At 39.6% G+C, this 21,945-nt stretch overlaps 2 protein-coding genes across 3 annotated transcripts in view; both read right to left on the bottom strand.

The window, feature by feature from the left end:
* Positions 1–2,117: 2,117 nt before the first annotated feature.
* Positions 2,118–16,859, bottom strand: LOC104940886 (trichohyalin-like). 2 transcript variants are annotated; one of them, XM_010765893.1, is made up of 19 exons: positions 16,718–16,859; positions 15,630–15,790; positions 15,087–15,150; positions 13,541–14,311; positions 11,261–11,737; positions 9,832–11,166; positions 9,615–9,701; positions 8,900–9,046; positions 8,575–8,691; positions 7,938–8,060; positions 7,747–7,803; positions 6,770–7,297; positions 5,861–6,073; positions 4,791–5,520; positions 3,962–4,092; positions 3,825–3,878; positions 3,587–3,740; positions 3,437–3,502; positions 2,118–3,215 (listed from the first exon to the last, which is right to left on the bottom strand). In XM_010765893.1, the coding sequence occupies exons 2-17, from the start codon at positions 15,752–15,754 to the stop codon at positions 3,606–3,608; spliced, it is 5,094 nt and encodes a 1,697-aa protein (XP_010764195.1). In that variant the 5' UTR covers positions 15,755–15,790; positions 16,718–16,859; the 3' UTR covers positions 2,118–3,215; positions 3,437–3,502; positions 3,587–3,605. The 2 variants fall into 2 exon arrangements, with proteins under 2 accessions (XP_010764195.1, XP_010764194.1); XM_010765892.1 differs by having other exon boundaries at positions 3,610–3,740.
* A 405-nt stretch (positions 16,860–17,264) lies between these two features.
* The window catches only part of jakmip1 (janus kinase and microtubule interacting protein 1), a 29,380-nt gene continuing 24,699 nt past the window's right edge, over positions 17,265–21,945 (bottom strand). Inside the window, exons 20-22 of the mRNA XM_010765891.1 lie at positions 17,635–17,700; positions 17,413–17,489; positions 17,265–17,311 (exon numbers count right to left, since the gene is read on the bottom strand). Coding sequence (XP_010764193.1) covers positions 17,439–17,489; positions 17,635–17,700 — 117 coding nt within the window. The 3' untranslated portion in view covers positions 17,265–17,311; positions 17,413–17,438. The remainder of the gene's footprint in view (positions 17,312–17,412; positions 17,490–17,634; positions 17,701–21,945) is intronic.

Here is a 21,945-nt window from a genome sequence, read left to right as displayed (position 1 = left end):
CCCCGTTTTCCTCCTCCATACCTCTCTACTCCCATGTTGGCCTGCATGGGATGAGCTGAGCTGAGCTAAGCTTGGCATCATTAACATTCAGAAGAGAAAATTAATTAACACCAACATCATTAGCTCATGTAAACAAGACCTTAAGCACACACATCATGTATGTTGGAGTGTGTTTTAATAATGAAGGTGAGTGTAGTGAGAGTCCTGAGGGTCCAGCGGAGCCTCTCGAAGGCTTCAGGGGCCATTCTAGTGGAGCCACGGCACTGCAGCTTTTATTGCAGATTGTTTTGATGCTGCAGTGCAAGACTACAGTAAGTCACGGGAGCATGTACAACTTGAGTCCAACCCAACAGCAGGTATAAGACGGGTGTAAAGTCTCCAACATGCAATGAAGCATTTTTGTATTTTATGATACATGTTGCATTGTTGGAGGAGCTGGGGTCATAAGATTTGCATTGCCATTTCTACACTGTAGCTTATGTGCATATGACAATAAAACTTGTGAATTTGAGCGGGAAATACTTTTGCATTGATGAAAAATCCTGTAGGGTTTGGACTATTTAGTTTTACAGAAAATAAATACAAAAGTATCAATCTGATAACATTGTATGTGCTGTATACTATACACAACGATCCATATAATAAATTGATGGTGGAGTAGATACACTCTTCAGGCTTATTCTAGGTTCAAGGTAATGTTTATTGACCCACTAGGGAAATGTGTCTTGCAGAAAGGGTGCACATACAAACAGAATATAAAAAGAGAACATCAACAATGCATCAACAAAATAAATCACAGAGCTAGAGTAATAAAATAGAAATGCATATAGTGTGCAAGGAGTGCAGCTAGAGTGCTATTTGCTATTAAGCATATTAATAGCACTGGGATGATCAGGGGACGGTTATAAATATTTTTCCTTTATTCATCTGCAGTTTAAGAATAAGGTATGTTGTGGTCCTGTCATTTAAACATGCATGCACGTGGTGGAAGAAGTATTCAAATACTATTCTTAAAAAATCTATATAAGGATACTAAAAATGCCACTCCAGTAAAACTAGTGATACTTGAGTATTATTAGTTAAAAGTACTTTAGGACTTTTGACAAAGAGTACTCACAATGAAGAAAAAGCCCTTGTGTGCATTTAATCTGATATAAGCATTGGTATACATTGTTTTATTATTAAAGGTATTCCTATCTTGTGTTTAAAAATCCTAAAATACAAAGTAAAAAGTAAAGCTGTCAAATATTGTAGTGAAGTTAAAAGTACAATATTTCTCTCTTAATTGTCGAGGAGCATTAAGTATCAAAAAATGGTACTTAACTTGAGTTCCTTTAACCACTGTAAAACCTGACGTGGTGTAAATAGCCTACATAATAGGAGGTCCAAATGTTGTCATTATACTGTGTTGATATGAGAGGGTTTTCTCTGTGTGTGTGTGTGTGTGTGTGTGTGTGTGTGTGTGTGTGTGTGTGTGTGTCAGAAAGTGAGTCACAGGAACAGGGAAAGGAGCAGAAGAAAAGGTTAAAGATGATAAATGATTAAATGTTGGATGACAGAACTTACTGCTGCACCCATTGGCTCACCCTCACACAAACACACTCCCTCCTCCACCCAGGAGCTTCTCTTTCCGCAGTGTGAGCGATGACGTTCTCAGAGGAGTTCCCAAATCTGCTGTGAACAGCAGGTGATTATTAAACTCTTTTTGTCATATTGTTTAAAGCTGCCGATTCTTCATCATATTTTCTCACCTCAGTTGTTGGTGCTTACGTTGTTTTCAATGCGAGAGAAGAGACTAGGATTAAGCTGTTTTGTATGCACGTCGGCATCATCCACTTCACTAAATGAACACCTGTCACTCACGCCAAACACACGCACACATGCATGTTCTAAACACGTGTACACACACAGTCATCCATGAAGGTCTGCCACCTAGTGTTCATTAATGGGAAGTGTACAGCTACAGTATCCCATCAAGGATTCAATATAATCCCCAAATGTTTAGATGGATTGTGACTTTCTGTATAACTTCTGGATTACAAATGGTTAACCAAAAGGTTTTTGTTATTTTGCCTCTTTCATTTGTTCACATACACGCACAGACACTGAAATGACAGTTAATATCATATAAACATTTAATCTCTGTACAGGAATCAATATTTTCTAGTACTGATATAAAAATACCTTTGCTGCACCATGATCAATTCACACCCATACATACAGTAGGTAGTAAAATAACTTCATAAAAGAACATCATATGTGTGTTTTGAATGTTGTATAAAACAATATGAGCGTGCAAACATGACATCTATTAGATATTAAAAACAAAGTGTCACTCATACAAAAACACGTACAGTTTGTGGTACATTACATTGGCATATCTTTTATAATACTCTCTGCAAAAAAATATGTGATAATGTCTTTTTTCCTTTCTTCTTTTAAATATCAATAATAACTGTGTGAAAAACTTAAATAGCTTCTGTGTTTGAAGTAATCCCGTAGACCTGTGAGCAGAAGGAGACAGATAAGTCTTTGGAGTGAATACTTTTTTTCTCATATTTGGCTTCATGTGTAAAAATCAAGTAAGATGACCTGCGGGTACAATATTGAGTCTGTACATTATACAGTATAGGTTGATTTGAAAAAGGCTTTTGATACAGTACGTGTCCCTTTAGCCAGCGGTTCATGTCACAGAGTCCAGAGGGGCAGCAGAATGATGTCCGATTAGCAGAGGTGTTTCACACAGTGTTAGAATGTGCAGCAGATGTCCATCCAACTATTTTGAGTCTTAACAATGTTGGAATACGTGGTGCAACAGGCAGCATTTGGAAAGTCATTGATCTTGGCTTCATATAGTTTGTAGTGAAGTATCACTTGTTATCAGCCTGGCAGTCTCTATTTCCTATACATTCAATCCGGCCGGTTGGTCTCTGAAACAGGAAGTTCTCTCAAAGAGGATCAGCAACTCTTCCCCTGCTTTCAATTCAGACTCTCTGCGCAGAAGCAAGAGTCTTGCTTTGTATGACATCTTTAGATAATCGTTTCAAGAGTTTAGCGGAGAGCCATAGGTCATGGGCTGGTAAAGTGACACAACGTGAGATATTTCTGATTGGTTGACCTGAGCCGGAGTCCCAGCAGCGTGACGGAGCCTCCCTGGCTGCTGAGGTGGAGGTCAGGACGTCCCACAGAGGGCTGCAACTAAAGATGGCTGTGCACTGGAGGGCGGACACACAGGACGGAGGGAAAATAGATTGTCACACAGAGGAGAATGGAAAGTGCCAGAATGACAAAGTGTCTTCAAGGTCTATTTGAATATTAGCTACATTATGTTCAATTTAACTGTCATATCAATCTGTTATTTGTTTTTTAAACACATAACTTAAATAAACAAAAACAAACAAGACAAAAGGAAATAATTGAGATGCACACTATTTACCTGTAAATCTTCGGCCAATGGCAGTGAAGGTTTTCACTCAGAAGATGGAATTATCCTACAGTGAGACTGACAAAGAAATAAAAACACAAACTAATGTAGCAGTAACAATATTTAGTTCAGGAAACAGGGGTGTCTAATATATATACTTACTGGTTGACCTTTGCCATCCTTACGTTTGCAGTGAGTCTGTTCTGACCGACGTGCTGTACAGGGTGTGGACAAAGTTTGAAGTGAGAGCTTCAGAGCCCAGTGTTTGGACACTTATATTCACTGGGACACTCAGGTTGACGTTCTCTAGAATACACTAGAAAAAGGAAACAAAGTATGTAATACATTAGAGTGGTTAGTTTTATTTTTTGAGTGATAAGTGCTTTTAGGAGACAGATACCTTGGTGCACGCTGAGCTCATGACCGATTTGTGGAAGTCTCCATCAACAAACACCTGAGAGGTGACAGGAAAGAGTAAGTACAAAAACAAATAAATACTGAAGTCCATGTAAAGTCCATGTAGTTTGTTGTGCCTACCCTGTACCCGTACACAAATGCGCCGTTACTGCAGCCCAGCTCATCCAGTGGCGGCCTCTCCCAGCCAATCAAGAGGCTGCTTTGTCCGACTGTTCTGATGACCTCAACAGAGCGAACCTCGGCTGGAGCTTCTGCAGGGCATCGGATAAAGTAAGGTAAAACACACTGTCCTAATTTACTTGCATCTATATGATTGGAATGCTGTGAACAGGAGGCCATTTTCCATTTCTCTCTTCGTTAAATGGTAATCTGATTTTACATCTGACTGTTACCTTAAAACTAATTATACTACAATAAGGTTATATTCACGTAACAGGACTCGCAATGAGTCCTGTGCATACAGCACCACCTCAAAACACAAACAATTCATCACCAAGTCTTTCAATGTGTTACTGCTTGGGAGTGATAAATGAACACTGATAGAGTAGCCTTCAGGCTTTTCAAATTGGTTACATCATGGTCAACCTCATGGTTTTGTTCAAATACACCCTATCTGGCAGAGAGCCTGCAGGCTAACTTCCCCTGTGTGTGCAATAAACTGCAAGAATTTGTGCTGGAATTTCATATATTATTTCCAATAAAAGAGACAGTAATAGAAAATGGTCCATATCTAGGCTCAGTATAATCCCACTGCGGCACTATAAAAGCACATTTCCTGCCATCTTAAATGGCAATATTATGCACCAAAGCTACAACATGTGTTTATGCAACGTTTCAGCAAATGCTTTTTTATTTTCAAATCAATTTCACCTTTTATGAAAACAAGATTTTATTCCACCAGGACTAGTGTTTTTCCTTTGTGTAATTCATGTCAAATATTGTGTCTTACCAGGTTTAGGTCTTGTTGTCTTGGTCTTTTCTAAAGCAGTGGTGGACTTTCTGGAAGACTTGGACCTCTCAGCAGAGCAATGAGCAGGTGAAGTGCAGGGTGCAGCAAATATAAGTCCATGATATGCAGGGGTAGCACCATCCGTTTCACAAGGCATGTTGAAATGGTTTTCCTCAGGTACAGTTGGTCTTCTCGGGGCAGTTGTGTCTGAGACAGTGTTTTTTGGATTAGTCTCAGAACATATTAAGACATCAGAGTCAATGGTACAAGTCCTCGGAGTTAAGGGAGTAGGAGCTGTTTGCTTCGCATCAGATTTGTCTGGGATGGAAGTGATTTTCTTTGGGGATGTTGTTACATTAGTGCCACTGCTTGAAGTGGGTTTGGCTTTGCTAGCTGCCACAGTGTCGAAAGGAGAGCTAGAAAGTGCAGGCTTTGTGGTTTTAGACGTGTCTGCTTTAAAGTGATGGTATGTAAACAAGTTCGGACTGAAGCTAACATGAGCAGATCTTGAGGTGACTGCATTAAAGAGTGTGTTAGACGCATTTGTGGACCTCACTGCTGGAGTGTGCTTAGCTTGGCTCACAGCAGCAGCAGTCAGCAGGGAGTTGGTATTTTGATCATTCAAACTGAGGCTCTGCTTCTTTGTGAGAGAGGCTGGTCTCAGGTCCGCAGGAGCTGAAAACGAGAGACATTTCCTGGGCTGATGTCGTCTTCCTCTGCCCTCTGGATCCTTGAAACGGAGAGAATAAAATGTATTATACGTACCATAACATTTCAGATTTGGGTTGTAGGCCAAGAAGGGTTTCACATACAAGGAATTTCTTTTGGTATTTTGGAGTAGTAGACTTAAAATACACATGGTAAGAGAAATGTTAATAACAAAATAAAAACAAGCAAGAACATAAATGTAGTAAAAAAAGGAAACATACAAATGAACGATATTAATATGAAAAAATATGTACAATGTCCGTTTTGTATAATGTCTAAAAATGTACAATAAAACTCAAATCATACAATCAACTTTGTTCAACACTACCCACATGCCTGATGCTGAAAAAACTTCTTTGTACCTGATAACTGCTCATGAGCATCCTCTGCAGCTGCTCATGGAGGTTGATGATCTTCTCAGGACTACTCAGCCTCCTGCTGGGACTGACACGCTCCCTGCAGGGGAGAGGAGAGGGACTCAGAGAAGATCTGGTCCAAGGGATGGGATCTGGAGAGGACTTCCCTTTCATGTTTTGGTGATGACATTTCTCTGGTCGACTGGCAGAGGGAGAGAGCTGTGGTGGGATTAAGAAAAGGCTTATAGTAGTCTATTACCCAATTGAATTGACTCTAACAGACATGTGATTGTACAAACAACAGTAATATGTGTCACTCAACTTGGATAACTTGTAAAGATGCTTTTAAGGAAAAATGATGCTGTTGCCGAGATTGTAGCAGCTTTGTTAAAATGTGCATTAAACCATGTTTTCTCATTACCAAGGGGAATGAGCACAGCCAGGTATATCTCACTGTTTTACGGGCTCTGATCACCATTTGAAGATGCACTTTCAAAATGGTAAACCCATCCGAAAGTGAATGAGAGCATTTCCCATAAACACAGCTGCAAATAATATCTTTGCTTGAAGGGTTTTTTTTTTCTCCTGAAAATATTAAAGATGTTGGAAGTGCTTGTATTGCTTTTTTAACAATCTGCCATTGTGACAGCATGAAACAACAAACCATTAAATGTTTTTTCTGTAATGGTTACAATTAATTCAGGCATGGCTGCACGTAAAGGAGACTTGATGAGTCGGGAACTGCCGGCTTATCTGTCTATTTATGAGGATGGTTTCACAAAAAATGCAGAAACAGTTTATTGCTGGTAAAATGCAACACTTAACAGACCATTAAGCCAGAGTCATTTCAGAAAGAAAAGCGTGTTTATAAATATACATACATTTCACATAAATACATTATTTGTAGTATCTTACCGGTGCTGGATTGGATTTGAAGCTCTCTTTCAGTTCTGGAACAACAGGTGATGGCGTCGCTTGGAGGCGCTCGTGCACAGGTGCGTTGGCATTTTTCTTCAGTGTGGCTGTTGGTGCAGGAGTGACTTCACTAATGCAGTCAGCTACAGCTGTGACCAAAGTTGACTGTTTTTCACTTTTTAGTTTTCTACATTTCACTCCAGATTCAGGTATGAGTTCATTTTGGTAAAGCTGATTCACAAGTAGTGGTATAGAAGAGCAGCTCTGATCTTCCGTGAGTCCACTGGTGTAGTCTTGGAATTTGGAAATGAATCCTGGTGTAAAGCCAGCGCTGTGATCTCGTGTCTTTACGGTGCTCCCTGGTGTGAATGCTGCAGTGTAGTCGTTCAGAGCGGCGTCACTGAGTAGATGCTCCACCTGCAGCGTTAGAGTTGAGTCTGCACAGCCTCTTCGATGCATGTCCTTCATCATCTGAAGCAACAGGCTGTTCCTCTCCAGACACTTCACCACCAGGCAGGACAGCTTGGCCTGGTTTTGGACGAAACACCTGACGATCAAACTCAACAACGAAAATCATCTTACTGAATCGAATAAAGACATTATAAATTGCCCCCATACACGAATATACCTGGTTCAGTACCACTGGAGTCAGTCGTTTTTTTTGTAGTTTTTGAGCAATGGTTAGATGGAATAAAACACTTTTTCCCAAAATATGTGATATTGATAATATATATGTGTTATTAGAATATATGAGATTATAATTAATCACTAAAGATCTCTAAGATGTGTTTTACTAAACGGTTTCGAAAGTATCCTTTTGTTGTGATTGCATGTGTGTTGCAGATACATAGCAAAGAGTAAATGCATTTTTGTTACATCAGATAATGCAGATCTAAAAAAACTAAAATAAACAGTTTAGAACAGTCCTACATAATTATTGTAACATGTCAATAGGAATAAAAAGGTATTTTCCTCACCCTTAAAGGAGCTACCTCCAGATCCGTATGGCTCCTCTTTTTCAAGAGTTCATCATACTACAGCACAAATACAATAAAAAAATATATGCATGAAACGTATACTGTTAACACCCAGACAGGAATGTAGAAACACATGACAAACAACAAACTGCTTTGACTTTAACGGAGATAAGAGCTGACTGGTTCCTTACTTTAGCTCTGATGTCGTTGTAGCGCGTCCTGAGCGAGACGAGAGCCGTGCTCAGATCATCCTTGCTGCCCTGCCCTCGTTTCAGAGCGATATACTCAGAGTTCAGCTCCTCTAGAGCCACTGTCTGCGAGGTTTGACACACACATCAACACATGTTTACACACACACACACACACACACACACACACACACACACACACACACACACACACACACACACACACACACACACACACAGATCTGAGATGGGAACTTATTGAATTTAAAGATCTTCTTTAAGTTTAATTTTTTTATTTGCAGATCAAGAATCAAATAGTTGAGATCAAATGTACAGTTCAATGTATAGGCCCTTGGAGATTGATCATAGTGCATATTACAAATGTGATACTTGATAAATATGATATGATACATCTCAGTTAGTTGATTTTAGCTATGCATCAGGAAAGACTGATGTAAACAATGTATTACTCTTACTGTTGTGTTTAAATGGAGGGACTCTTAATTTCCTTTAAAAGGACAGAAGTTAGTGATCTCCATTTAAAACATGTGGGGAGTCATTGTAAGCAAGCCTGTCCTGTGTTTGTAAGTACTTTAAGGAGTGTGCTACAGCAATAAAAAAAGAAAGAAACTCTGTTTACCTTAGCTTTGAGCTGAGCTGTGAGGATGTCGTGTCGCTCCTCAATGTGTGTCTTTAGTGACAGAGCATCAGTCCTCTCCCTGAGCAGGCCTGTGACTTTGCTCTGCAGCTGCTTCACCTGAGACACATAAACAGCGATTAGGTCTAACACATAAATAAGAGACAGACACAGATAGCAAATGAACATTGTTTGGGTGTACACATGGGGTGTAAATGAGGGAAACGAAGCATCACTGAGTCCAACTGATATTGGCATATTCAGAGCTTATGTTGAGTTTTTCCTTATTGTTTATTCAGTATTTTTACATTTCATTTTGGTTAAATACCTGTGTTGTGAGGTTGTCATTTTCCTCTCTGGTTTCTTCCATCCGATTGGCTACAACAGTCATCCTCACCATCTTGTCAGCTGCCTTCCTCTCCGCCTCCTCCCTCCTGGATTCTGATTGGAACAACTCCCTCTGCAGCCTCTTGTTCTGAGCATGACGCGAACATACACACAATAAGTTAGTAAAATCCGCAATGATACACCAAGCACTGTAAATGTAGAAAAGGCAGAAAATGATAGAAAGAAACAAAAAAAACTTTCCCCACAAATCCAAATCCGTGAAGTGAGTGAACATTTTTTTTATTATGAAGGGCAGACCATCTATTTCTATTTATTTAGTTTTTTTTAGAAAGGGGCAGGTCATATAAGATTGTATTCTTCTCCCTGCTCCTTTTCGCTCAATGGTGTGTTTATAGAGACATGTTTTTTTGGCAATTATTGTACATTTGGTTATGCGTACCATGAGCGGGACAAATACAAATGAAATGAAATCCAAATTCAAAAGTGAACAATATCATAAACATTTTGAAGTTTGGGTTTGAAAAAACAACGCAACTGAAGTGCTGCTGAGTTCTCACCTTAATGTAGTCAAACCTGAGTTCGGAATTAGTTTTAACTAAACATATTTGTTGTTTAATCAATAGCAAGTTTAAAAATGAATATTATCTTTCATCACAAAAATATGTAGACATATGAATGTTAATGTGTAAACTCACATCTACACGGCTCTGGTCCAGTTCCTCATGAGACGTCTTTAGTTCTGCTCCCAAAGCTTCAAGCTCCCTCCTCAGATCACTTAGCCCCTGTGTTCAATCAAGATAAAGCTGCATAAGTAATCCAACATAGTGATACACAAGCAGACATGTTACTCGAGGATATTCCTATTGACACTTATATCATGCACAAAGGTAATAAGCCCCCCACTCTCAATACCTCTTCAGTGTTTCCTCTGTGGTCCCGAGTCAGACATCTCTGTGTATCTCCTGTTTCAGTCTCAGTCGTCAGAGGCTGCTTCTGATTCCTCCTCTCTGTTTGTGTTGGGCTGGGCAGAGCAGCTTTGAGGCTGTCTCTTTCCTCTCTTAGGCCCTGAAGTAAAAGCTGCATCTGCTTTTCTTCCTGTTTCAAACAGCTGATTGAATGCTCAATTCTTTCTTCATCTTCTCTCAAAGTGATAGCTGATTTTATTAACTCTTCACGTTCTTCTTGTGAAGTGGAAGATGATCGTTCCTCGTCTCTCTGTTTCTTCAGACAATTAAGAGAATCAGAGAGTTCATCCCTCTCTTGTTTTAAATGAAGCACCGCCTGGCTCAACTGCTCACTCTCTGTCTGTACACTTTGTAGTGACTGCATGATTTGATCTCTTTCTTCTTTTCCATGTGAGAGAGATTCTAGCAGTTTCTCTTTTTCTATTTCGAGGCCAGATAAAGACTCTTTCTTCTCTTTCAGGCCACTCGTAAGCTGGTCCCTCTCATCCTTGAACCCACAGACTGTCCTCGTGAGCTGCTCTCTCTCTTGTTTCAGACCAGCCACAGATTTAGAGATGCCGTCTTTCTCCTCCTTCAGTCCCCAAACTGTCCGAGTTAACTGCTGTTTCACTTCCGTCTGTGTTTGGACGGACAGACTTACTTCTCTCTGATGCGCCCTGAGAGTATTCAGGCTGCCTGACAGTTCTTCTTCTTCTGTTTTGAGGCTCTGGACAGTCTTGGTCAGCTGGGACACTTTATCAGTCAGTGTACTAACACTGCTTAGCAGATCATCTTGATTATTATGCTGAGAACTGGCTGCTGTAACTACAGTCAAATCTTCTGCTTGTTGACTGGACTCAAGCCGCGGTTCATCCCCTTTTAGCATGCTCTCCACCAAACTGTCAACACATTCTTCGAGGTTCTTCTGTTGAAAACGTCCTGATGTCGCAGCTGAGAATTCACTTTGCAGTTTGTGGCCAATCTGTGACTCCTCCATACGTTGTTCACTCTCCACTAACCTTTGCTGCAGCTCCATGATGCTATTCAGATCATCCTCAGTCTTCTTGGTGAGTTCTGTAATCAAACACTCTTGTTCCTGGCTCTCCTGCTTCAGCGTGACTCTGTCTGCCTCTAGCTCGGAGATATGTTGCCTCAGATGTGTTCGCTCCCTCTTGATCTCCTCTTCTCTGAGCTCATTGTGAGCCAGAAGCTCCTGAATCCGTTCTGCCAAGGCCCGGTTCTCCTGGTTCAGGGCCAAGACAAGTTCATCCTCACCTCCATCACTGGGTGCTAGTGTGCTAACCTGAGTAAACAAAATGGTAGAATTCATGATAAACTGAAAAAGATTGTGATGGAAAATTGGTAAACTTGGGAATACTGACACCGCTGTGACATACCTCTTTTGAAGACCCCTGCTGCGCATCTGCTTCTTGTTTCTCAGCGTCTTTCTTTAGTTGTAATTTCATTCGAGTGTTCTCCTGGTCAATCATCCGCAGCTGCTCCTGTGTTTTCCCCAGGGTGACCTCCAGGCGGTCACGTTGATCTTGAAGTGCTTTGAGATCATCCCCTAACCCCAGGCTCCTGTAGGCTTCCATTAGGGCCTCAGATTCCTCACTGGGGCTTTCCTCCATGTTTAGGATCCCTCTGGAGCACCAGGTCCCCAGTTTCAACTCATCTAGTTTCTCTGTAGTCAAGGAGAGTGACTGGGGACTGCTGTTGTTTCTTTTAAAGGTTTTAGGCGGATTTTCTGATTTGGCAGATGAAGAGTGATCCTCTGAGTTGTCCTGTAGGCTCTCTGCTGCCACCAGCTGGTGAACAGGTGGAACTACAGAGGAATAAGGCTGGCCTGTTCCCTCATCCGACGTTAGATGTACCTACACAGGGATGACAGTTGTGGGACAAAATGTGTGAATCCTGTGAAAATGAAAATTACAAAACTGAATATAACATAATCCCACAACTGTTATCTCTATAGTAGCTATAGTGACACATTTATATTTAGACACACCTTGAAGCATTGACAACACATTATGTAACATCCTAATCCTATCGAGAGCTTTCCCTTTTCAGGAGATTTCACCCTTTTTATGCTTTAATACCTTCTTTTGGAATAACAAGAAGGTATTAACAGCATTAAGCCAATAATGAAACCGAATTGAATATTTGTTCACTCTTTAAATATGTTTACCAAAACTTTATGATTCGTCTAATGTGAAAAACTACACTGAACAAAAATATAAATGCAACACTTTTGTTTTTGCTCCCATTTTTCATGAGATGAACTCAAAGATCTAAAACATTTTCTATATACACAACGAAACCATTTCTCTCAAATATTGTTCACAAATCTGAAAAAATCTGTGATAGAGAGCACTTCTCCTTTGCCGAGATAATCCATCCCACCTCACAGGCGTGGCATATCAAGATGCTGATTAGACAGCATGATTATTGCACAGGTGTGCCTTAGGCTGGCCACAATAAAAGGCCACTCTGAAACGTGCAGTTTTGCTTTATTGGGGGGGTCTGGGGGGGTCCAAAAACCCTAGGGTTAAACCCTAACCCTAACCCTAAGATGTCACCCATTGAGCATGTTTGGGATCCTCTGGATCGGCGTATACGACAGCGTGTTCCAGTTCCTGTCAATATCCAGCAACTTCGCACAGCCATTGAAGAGGACTGGACCAACATTCCACAGGCCACAATCAACAACCTGATCAACTCTATGCGAAGGAGATGTGTTGCACTGCGTGCGGCAAATGGTGGTCACACCAGATACTGACTGGTTTTCTGACCCCCCCAGACCCCCCCATGAAGCAAAACTGCACGTTTCAGAGTGGCCTTTTATTGTAGCCAGCCTAAGGCACACCTGTGCAATAATCATGCTGTCTAATCAGCATCTTGATATGCCACACCTGTGAGGTGGGATGGATTATCTCGGCAAAGGAGAAGTGCTCACTATCACAGATTTTTTCAGATTTGTGAACAATATTTGAGAGAAATGGTTTATTTTGTGTACCGGTATATAGAAAATGTTTTAGATCTTTGAGTTCATCTCATGAAAAATGGGAGCAAAAACAAAAGTGTTGCATTTATATTTTTGTTCAGTGTAGTTTAAATGAATCCCAGAAACAACTTACTTCATTAAATCAACTAATAGTCCTCTTTAATCTCTCAGAAACTTGATAAATACTTCTTGTCTAAACTATTTTCTCAAGAAACCATAAATGTATGTATGTAAGTGTATAAATTCATGGCATTCAAAAAAATAATAGAAATAAAATTGAAGCTGTTCAGTTCTTTTTGTAAATATCTGTTTTTGATTAGATACTTTTAAATGAAATGTGGAATGATTGTGTTAAGAAAACTGGATTTGGATATTATAATGGGTTCTTGTATTCATGGCTGTTTTGTTTCTTTTTACTTGTTCTTATATATTTTGTTAAGCTATCTTTCTCTTATCTAAACAAAAAGTTAACATACAAAATATGTGGTTGTATGCTCAAACGGCAACTCAATGGTTGCTTATTAAAGTTAAAAAAACAACTTAAAAGTCTAATCACACTGAACTTTACATTTTTGACCTTTTTAGAGGTAACTTTGTTGTGTTGTTTATCTGTTCTGACAGTGTTGATCTCCAAAAAAGAAAGCTACATTTAATATAATATTGTTTTACGCACCTCTCCCATGGCAGTGCGAGAGACAGTGTTGGTCCCAGGACATGTGGCGGTGTGTTTAGCTGCATCTGTAAGACTCTGCTTGAGTCTCTGGTTCTCCTCCTTCAGCTCTCCAGACTCCTCCATCAGGGAGCTTTCAGAAAGCTTCAGCTGTTGCTCCTCTGCCTTCATCTCCTCCACCTTGCACCCCAGGAAGTGGCTGTTCTCCTGGGACTCCTGAAGCTGCTCCATCAGTCTTCTCCGCTCTGTCATCCCATGCTCCTCTCTCTCCAGCAGCACCCTGAGGTCCTCCTGCAGGCTCAGGACGAAGCCTTGCAGCCTGGCTTCACTTGGAGTCTGCGTTGCATCTTTGACTGATCCCCCTTGTATGCCTTTCTCAGCTTCCCTTTCATTTCCCACACTGGACTGCCATTGCCTCCTCCTCTCCTCCTTTCCCTCTTCCTCTCCTTCCCCCTCTCCTCTCGTAGGAGGAAGCCTCTCCTGTTCTTCCCAGTGTGTCAGAGTCCCGGCGGTGATTCTGACTGCACTGATTTTTGTCAAACCAGTGGCTGCACTCACGGTCATGTCCAGCAGCTGCTTCTCTAAGGTGTGGATCCGGTTCTGTTGGCTCTGCTCTCGGTCCCGGGCCAGGCTGATCTTGTGCTGGAGTTGGGTTTTAAAGTTTTCAAAGTACTGGGACTGGCGACTCATCTCCTCCTCTTTGGCCTTCAGCTGCCGCTGACAGCGCTGCAGTCTGTCCCGCCAAACCTGCTCCCCTCGCTCCTTGTCCCGGGTCTGGGACATTGAGACATTAAGACAAGCACATAGAGAAATTATTTTCTCGAGGTACAGGGATGGGGAAGGTGTTTGATTATGTGTATATGTGTGAGTATGTAGGTGTGTATATGTATGTGTGCATATATGTATATCAGTGTATGTATATGTGTATATGTATTAATGTCAATCAACAGGTAAAGCAGATTAATAATAATAACAATAATAATGAATAATAATGATAATTATTGCAGATTATAGATTATAAATAAATCATTTAGGGACAAGGGGGTGAGATTAAATAAGTTATACTTCTTCTCACTCCTTTTCGAACACTAGATGTGGCACTGTTTATGTTGCTAATGCTGTTGTTGTTGTAAATTTCATTTTGTGTTTGATTTCTCTTACTGTACATGACTATGCACTGCAACATTTGTTTTGTTTTGTAATTATTTATTTTACTTGTTCGAAATAAATGTATCAATCAAAGTCTGAAAAGATTAACAGTTATTCAAAGCTACACTGCTGTCCTCTAAGAATATGAAATAGTGTGTGTGTTATTGTTGGTATTATCTGTAGTTAAAATGTGTGACTTGTGTCTTTTTATTTGTATTGTGCATGATTGAACAAACCTGAAATAAATTAAGCTATCTATCTATAAAACGAACACAGTGTACTTCACTTAAAAGCAGATACACAATGAAAATGCATCATTCAAATTGCCTTAAACCTCAAAGATTGAAATAAAACATTTTAAATAATGAAGGAACATAAATTGTTATTTTCAAGCACTCACCATCGTCCTGACCTCGTCCCTGAGCAGGTGTAGCCTCTGGTCCAGCCTGTAAGAGTGTTGCATGCTGGGGGGTGGGGGGCAGAGGTTAGCTGACAGAGCTGTAGCAGCAGGGTCCTCTCTGACCTCTATCTCCCTGATCCCATCACCACATCACTGACAGGCTCACATTACATCCCATCAACTTCACACAAGGGTGCACGTACGCATACAAACTGGAAGGTTGAATAACTTTGATCTAGTTTTCTACTAACCTTCAAAAGAGAAGAGTGAGAAGATAACATGCATATAAAAAATGTCCTCCAGCTAATGATTCCAGAGGAGATGTTAGCAGCCGTGTGCTCGCAGTGTGCAGAACAGTCAGGTGTGTTTGAAATGTGAGATCACCTTGGACAAATGTGAGTATATAGCAGCAGGTGGGTGTGTGTGTGTGTGTGTGTGTGTGTGTGTGTGTGTGTGTGTGTGTGTGTGTGTGTGTGTGTGTGTGTGTGTGTGTGTGTGTGTGTGTGTGTGTGTCACTGGATCCCCTCTCCCCCAGTCTCTCACCTGTTCCTCGGGTAGCTGTCAAACTGGAGGGTCGAACCGTCACGCTGCTCCAGCTCAGATCCCATCGAGTCTGTTGCCATAGTTACTACACTTCTTCCGGTACCCGTCATGTCCGATGAGGTCATGTGATCCTCCACTGGTTAGCCTGCAGTGAGTTTAACCTGCAAAAGGAGCTGAAGGTGTCAGCTTCACTTTAATGTAAAACTAACGCTTCCTTAAAAGTAGAAGTGTTACACATCCTCCCTATGATTCTTGTTTGTATTTTCTTAACTACAGCCTCTCCATAAACACAAAGCCATTGGCAAAGATAAAAGCAGACATAGGAAAATATACATAAGCATTAAGTCATGTATTATTCACCATTTCAACAGCTTGGTAGCAAGTTGTAGAAGGTGGTATTTCTCAGATTACCCTGCCTCCTAATCCTGCCGTCTCCTCCTTCTCCTCAGATCACCTCTCACTAATTCTCCAGTTCCCCCAGAACTCAAAGAGTAGGTTCTTACTCACATGCCTGTATGCAAATTGAAACAGCTTTTGGTCTGTTGTGATAATCACATTGGTGTCAATTGTTGGGCTCGGTCTTGTCACCTTTATGGACAGGACGGCAGTGTGAAATTATGAATGACTCACTTGATGAGCATATTTTTATATTTACATATTAAATAAAATACTGTTAATAAAACTGTAAAATATGTTTTAAAATTAGGAAAGTGGGAAATTGTTGTCATCAGGTCAAGAGCCTAGATTATCTTTTTATTGCATTTGTATATTCATACATTTGTTCATGGTGTGCCTCTCTTCTCTAGAAATGTGTTTTGGATTGTAATTTGTGAAAGAATATGGTTATTGTTTTCTTTACTGTTGTAACCTAATAAGTAAGCTAGCAAGTAAGTGTAGCCAATGCATAACAAAACTACATAAGTCAATAAAATAACCACTTCTCATTTTTGTAAAGAGAAAAAATCATGATCTTGCTGATTCTGTTTTGTAGTAATTTAAAAATAGTCAAACACAAGGTTAAATATGAGCTGTTGTAGTATTACATGTACAAAGGATTGGATTATCAAAGGTAATATAATTATAATAACCTGTTTTTTGCACTCCACTGATTGCAGTTTCATCTTCTTAATGCAGTGACGATCTTCAAGTAACTTTAGCCTTCAGTGTGTAAACTTAGTTGCGCTGCTGTTGCCTTAGAAACATCCCAGACGTTGGACTTTGCCAGAATCCTCCAACAGTCGGCACTCAGCTTGTCCCCCCCCGTCCCCTCACTCCCCTCACTCGGCTCTGTGCTTTCACTCTCCTTGTCTCCCCTCCATCTTTCCTTTCTTTTAACCAACAGGGCATTCTTTCAACAGAGGCTGATTCTTTTCTCCCTTTAATAAATCCTCTGATTCAGAGTTTTCTCTCAGTAAATCCACGTTTGCTTCTCACAGAGGAGTTTTTATATTCCAGGTCCAAGAACCATTATAGTAAATGTTATTTATAAATAAATCTGACTTCAAACCTTAAGTATATCTGGTTTCTTATTACATTTTCAAATATGTTTGCATTCCATGTAAGGGTCAAAAGTGCACATTTATCAAAAAGGCCATGGGGTTTTCATGAGCTGTCTACAAATACATAAAAAACGATTAGGTTTTGTTTCGTTCTTGCTTGCATCCACAGCAACCTCATCACACCTAAGAGAAGTAAAGGGTGTTTCTTATTATATCTTCATTATTTGTTTTTTCACTGTAACTGTGTTAAGTACTGTTATGAAACTGCAAATAAAAGTTTCTACCTGATGTGTGTCCAGGGTCACTTTCATTAAGGCCAAAGAATAAATGCTAAAGAGAAAAACAAAAAGAGGAACAAAAACTAAAGAAAAACAAGGGGTATAATCAAGAGGGTGAGAAGAAAAAGAGTATCAATATGTTAATAAAAAACACACCATCAGTAAATCTTCACAATCTCTCTTGCTTACGTGTTTCTAGTCATATTAAAGTAAAAAGGGAATATTTACCTTTTCCTCTATGTCCTTTATTTGTCTCTTTTGCAGCTCAAGCCTGTCCTCCAGGTCTCTAATTCTCTGTAAGGAAAGGACAGACGTGGCTAAGTCAACAGATGAAATACAGTCACTTTATAGTCAACAGTTAATGAGACCAGCATCCAGCTATTCCTTTTTCCCATCATGCCTTTCTGTCTCCATGGAAGCTGTTTTGGGTAAGAATGAGCTGCCATGGCAACCAAAGGGCAGATTAAACAGTGAGAGTGACTCCGTCTTTTACACCTAAAACCAGAGCAGCATATTCCCTGGTTGAACATTAACATATAAGTGTTAAATATCTTATCTAGCTAAAGCATCATTCACGGTTTAAAAAAGGAGGATTTTGGCAGAGAGACAATGATAGCCATTGAATTACAAAACAAAACCACCTGCTTTTTTGTTTAATATCATCATTCCAATGAATCTCTGTTGGAGCTGATGCTAAATCCAAAATCATATGAATCATTCATTAAGTAAATACAAATAAGCTGTTTACTATTAACTAATCCACTGTGTCAGCAAGGAGGGTGAGAAAGTGCGAGAACTAAAGCCCGACTGCAGGGAAAAGGGAATAATTTTACTGAACCTTTAAATCTATCAGGACATTCCATCAATACATTTGCTTATTATATTTTATGAGTAGTTGATAAGAAATGTGTGTGTAATGTTTAGTGGTGAGAGATAAGAAGAAAATGTTAGGAAGTTACAGTACAGAAAATGGTTCAAATGATTTTAAGGGGCAGTGGTTGTTGATGCACTCAATGAGTTGCATAAGATGTACGAGACATGGGTGTAAAAACTAATGTGAGGGCTGCAGAGTGGAGGGATACTGAAGAAGTTAGGGTGGGGGTATTGATTGATACATTTATTTCTAACAACTAAAATAAATAATTACAAAACAAATGTTGCAGTGCAGTCATGTAAGAGAAATCAAAACAAAAAATTACATTTACAACAACAACAACAGCATTAGCAACATAAAAAGTGCCACATCTAATGTTCGAAAAGGAGTGAGAAGAAGTATAATTTATTTAATCTCACACCCTTGTCCCTAAATGATTTATTTATAATCTATAATCTGCAATAATTATCATTTTTATGCATTATTATTGATATTATTAGTATTATTAATCTGCTTTACCTGTTGATTGACATATATACATACACACACTGATATACATATATGCACACATACATATACACACCTACATACTCACACATATACACATACACCTTCCCCATCCCTGTACCTCGAGAAAATAATCTCTCTGTATTTCCTCTTGAACTGGTTAATGTCTGGACATCGCTTTAGCTCCACATTCACACTGTTCCATAGTCTCACTCCACAGGCTGAGATACAAAAAGTTATTCTGGTTGTACGGACCCTATGAATATCGAATTTAAATTGTCTCATGAACTATATCCCCCCACTCGTTGAGTGAATACTTTTTGTATGTTTCCTGGTAAAACGTTATGATTAGCCTTAAACATGATTTGTGCCGTTTGGAATTCTACCAGGTCTGTGAATTTTAACAGTTTTGACTGCAGGAATATTGTGTTAGTGTGACCAAGGTATTTGGCATTGTGAATGATTCGTATGGCTTTTTCTTTGTAGAATAGATACTGCATGTATAGAACTTTTGTAGTTATTGCCCCAGATTTCAGCACAGTAATTCAGATATGGTAAGACTAGTGAACAGTAGAGAATGCGAAGTGATTTCTGATCTAGAACTTGTTTTACTTTGTTTACTATGGAAATGCTTCTTGACAGCTTTGATTGTACATGTTTTATGTGTAATTTTCAACTTATTGTGTCATCTATTATCCGACTGCTCAACGTCGTCTGGTGTGAAGGTGCGCACGTGTCCGTCCAAGTGGCTGACCGGTGATGCCCTCCATGGCCTCCTTGCACACATACACACCTCGCTCTTCTCTCTTGGAATGGCACATCAACACAAAATGTAGACCACGATCGATCGACGCGACTCTGCTATATTCCTCCGACAAATTTACTTTTGGTACTCCTCGCCTGTAAAGTAGGTGTTGCACGCGGCTCGTGAACTGAAATACCGTCCATGACATTGAGGTTGCTAGTAGTGTCACTGTGTGTGTGTGCTGTGTGTGTGTGTGGTGTGTGTCGGTTTGTGTGTGTGTGTGTGTAGCGTGTGTGTGTGTGTCTGTGGTGTGTTGTGAGTGTTGTGTCGTGTGTGTGTGTTGTTGTGTGTGTGTGTGTGTGTGGGGTGTGTGTGTGTGTGTGTGTGTAGTGTTGGTGTGTGTGTGTGTGTGTGTGTGTGTGTGTGGTGTCTGTGTGTGTGTGTGTGTGTGTGTGTGTGTGTGTGTGGTTTGTGTGTCTGTGTGTGTGTTGTGTGTGTGTGTGTGTGTGTGTGTGTGTGTGTGTGTGTTGGTAGGTGCCACGGTTGGGTTCGCCAGAGTAGTCGTGTGAATCAAGTACCAAATCTGATAACGAAGGTGACACCAAACAACAGGTACTTGCGAATCAGACCACGTGTGTCATATTAGCCATGTGTGTGGACTTGTGTGAGTATGTCACTCGTGTGCAAGGCCCACCGGTGTATTACGCTGTTGTGTCCGAGAGTTAGAAAAAAATTTGCGCAATTAAAAACACATCAGGTGAAGAATTTTCATCCATGAACAAAATATAGTTTAATTAATTATATTATATATGATATATATAGATATTAATTTACTTGTGTAAATGCTTATATTACAAAAAAATACCTTTATAATGGTAAGTTAGAGGAGCGGGTTGACTAACGACGACAGTGAGCCGAGAACCATAAGTCCGTAAATAGCTAGCTTGGAAAGATTCCTAGTAAATTCCAGTAATATACTGTTTCTTTGACGGGTTACTTTCTATGTCCTCTTTTGTTTTATATAGCTAACAGGTGTGCCTAGTGTTTCCCCTAAATGTTTCTACGGACGTTTTCTTTTTGTGAGATATATCCCCTCTGAAGTAATTTGTTTCTTGAGTTTCACGTCTCCTATCTTATATTTTATTTATATTTTATTCAACTGCATTATAATATTCTTGTTCGGCTTCTTCTGATAATATTTTCCCTTAATTTATCTATTTTTGTTTTCGTTATAATTTCCTTATACCCTAATATGAATTTCATAACATTCTTTATTCCAGATTTGTCTTCCCTATTAGGACTCATAAAATGCACTATTGATATATTGCTTTTCATATTGCATTTATTACATCGATTGTTGAATTTAGTTAAAGAAACACTAACAACCTAGGCTAAACCTCCCCTTTTTAGGGACTAGGATCCCTGTTGACCCCTTGTAGTTGCGCTACAAAACCTCTCTTTAGGGACGAGTACAAGTAATTTGGTCAACTACTATTCGTCTCTATAATTTTAACAAGGTCTTTACATTTTTATTTTTCAAGAATGACCTAATATTACTGTAACTATACTGTAATAATTTATTACCAGTAACCGCCCTAAACATTTGGTAATTGCGACTATGCAGACATTGAACAGTAAAGGTTTGGCCATGAACAGGTCTTGTTTTACTTTATCCGTTTCAGTATTGGACATATGTGTTGACCCTTGTTCGTAGTGAAGTGTTTGATGTCTGGATAGATAAAATGAAGGGGTTAAGAGTTTTATGATTCTCTTATAAATTGTTGTCTGATCTTTTCGTGTTATTAGTGCCTGTCAGTTATGCCTAAGTCTAGTCTGTCTAGTTGTAGTGACCGTTAATACCTTAGTTAACTCCTATAGTGTCTACGGGAACTGTGTTGTTTATACGTCAACCCTAAACATATCTATAATTTTTCTCGAAAACTGTGTTAGTTGGTACTGTAAGGATCATATATATTTAATCTTTCCATACCATAGTCCCCAGATCAAAATCTGACCTAATTTTCGATAAATTCGTTATCTGTCGTCATGACATTTCTGCCCTTACTGACAAGAAGTACAAACCTGTAACGAACACCACAGGGGGTCCCCAGTCACAACCCCAGGATTTACAAATATGACATGTAGTTACTGTAGACATCTCATAGGTTACATGACCTCTCGATCAAAGAAAAACGACTACTATGTTTATATAAGACAAGACCCTCCTAAGTCTTGTCGATCACCTCTTGTATCTTTTACTTTACGTGTTTAATTTTTGTGCCAAACTGTTTTTATTTGATAGTAATTTGAACTCATTTTGATTTAATTACGACAAGCCATTTGTATCTTTGTTTTTGTGTTTACGTTTATTATTTACCCCAACTTTAACTTTCTCAGGTACTTTACTTTACAG

Source organism: Notothenia coriiceps, unplaced genomic scaffold (assembly GCF_000735185.1).
Source record: "Notothenia coriiceps isolate Sejong01 unplaced genomic scaffold, NC01 NC01_scaffold00002822, whole genome shotgun sequence".
NCBI lineage: Eukaryota > Metazoa > Chordata > Actinopteri > Perciformes > Nototheniidae > Notothenia > Notothenia coriiceps.
This window is presented reverse-complemented; position numbering and strand designations above follow the sequence as displayed.

Coding starts and splice junctions, on each gene's coding strand:
- LOC104940886 (XM_010765892.1), bottom strand. CDS start 15,754: ATGACCTCATCGGACATGACGGGTACCGGAAGAAGTGTAGTAACTATG. Junction 14,312..15,086: donor GGGACGAGGTCAGGACGATG/GTGAGTGCTTGA, acceptor TCAATGTCCCAG/ACCCGGGACAAGGAGCGAGG. Junction 11,167..11,260: donor AGCAGGGGTCTTCAAAAGAG/GTATGTCACAGC, acceptor TTGTTTACTCAG/GTTAGCACACTAGCACCCAG.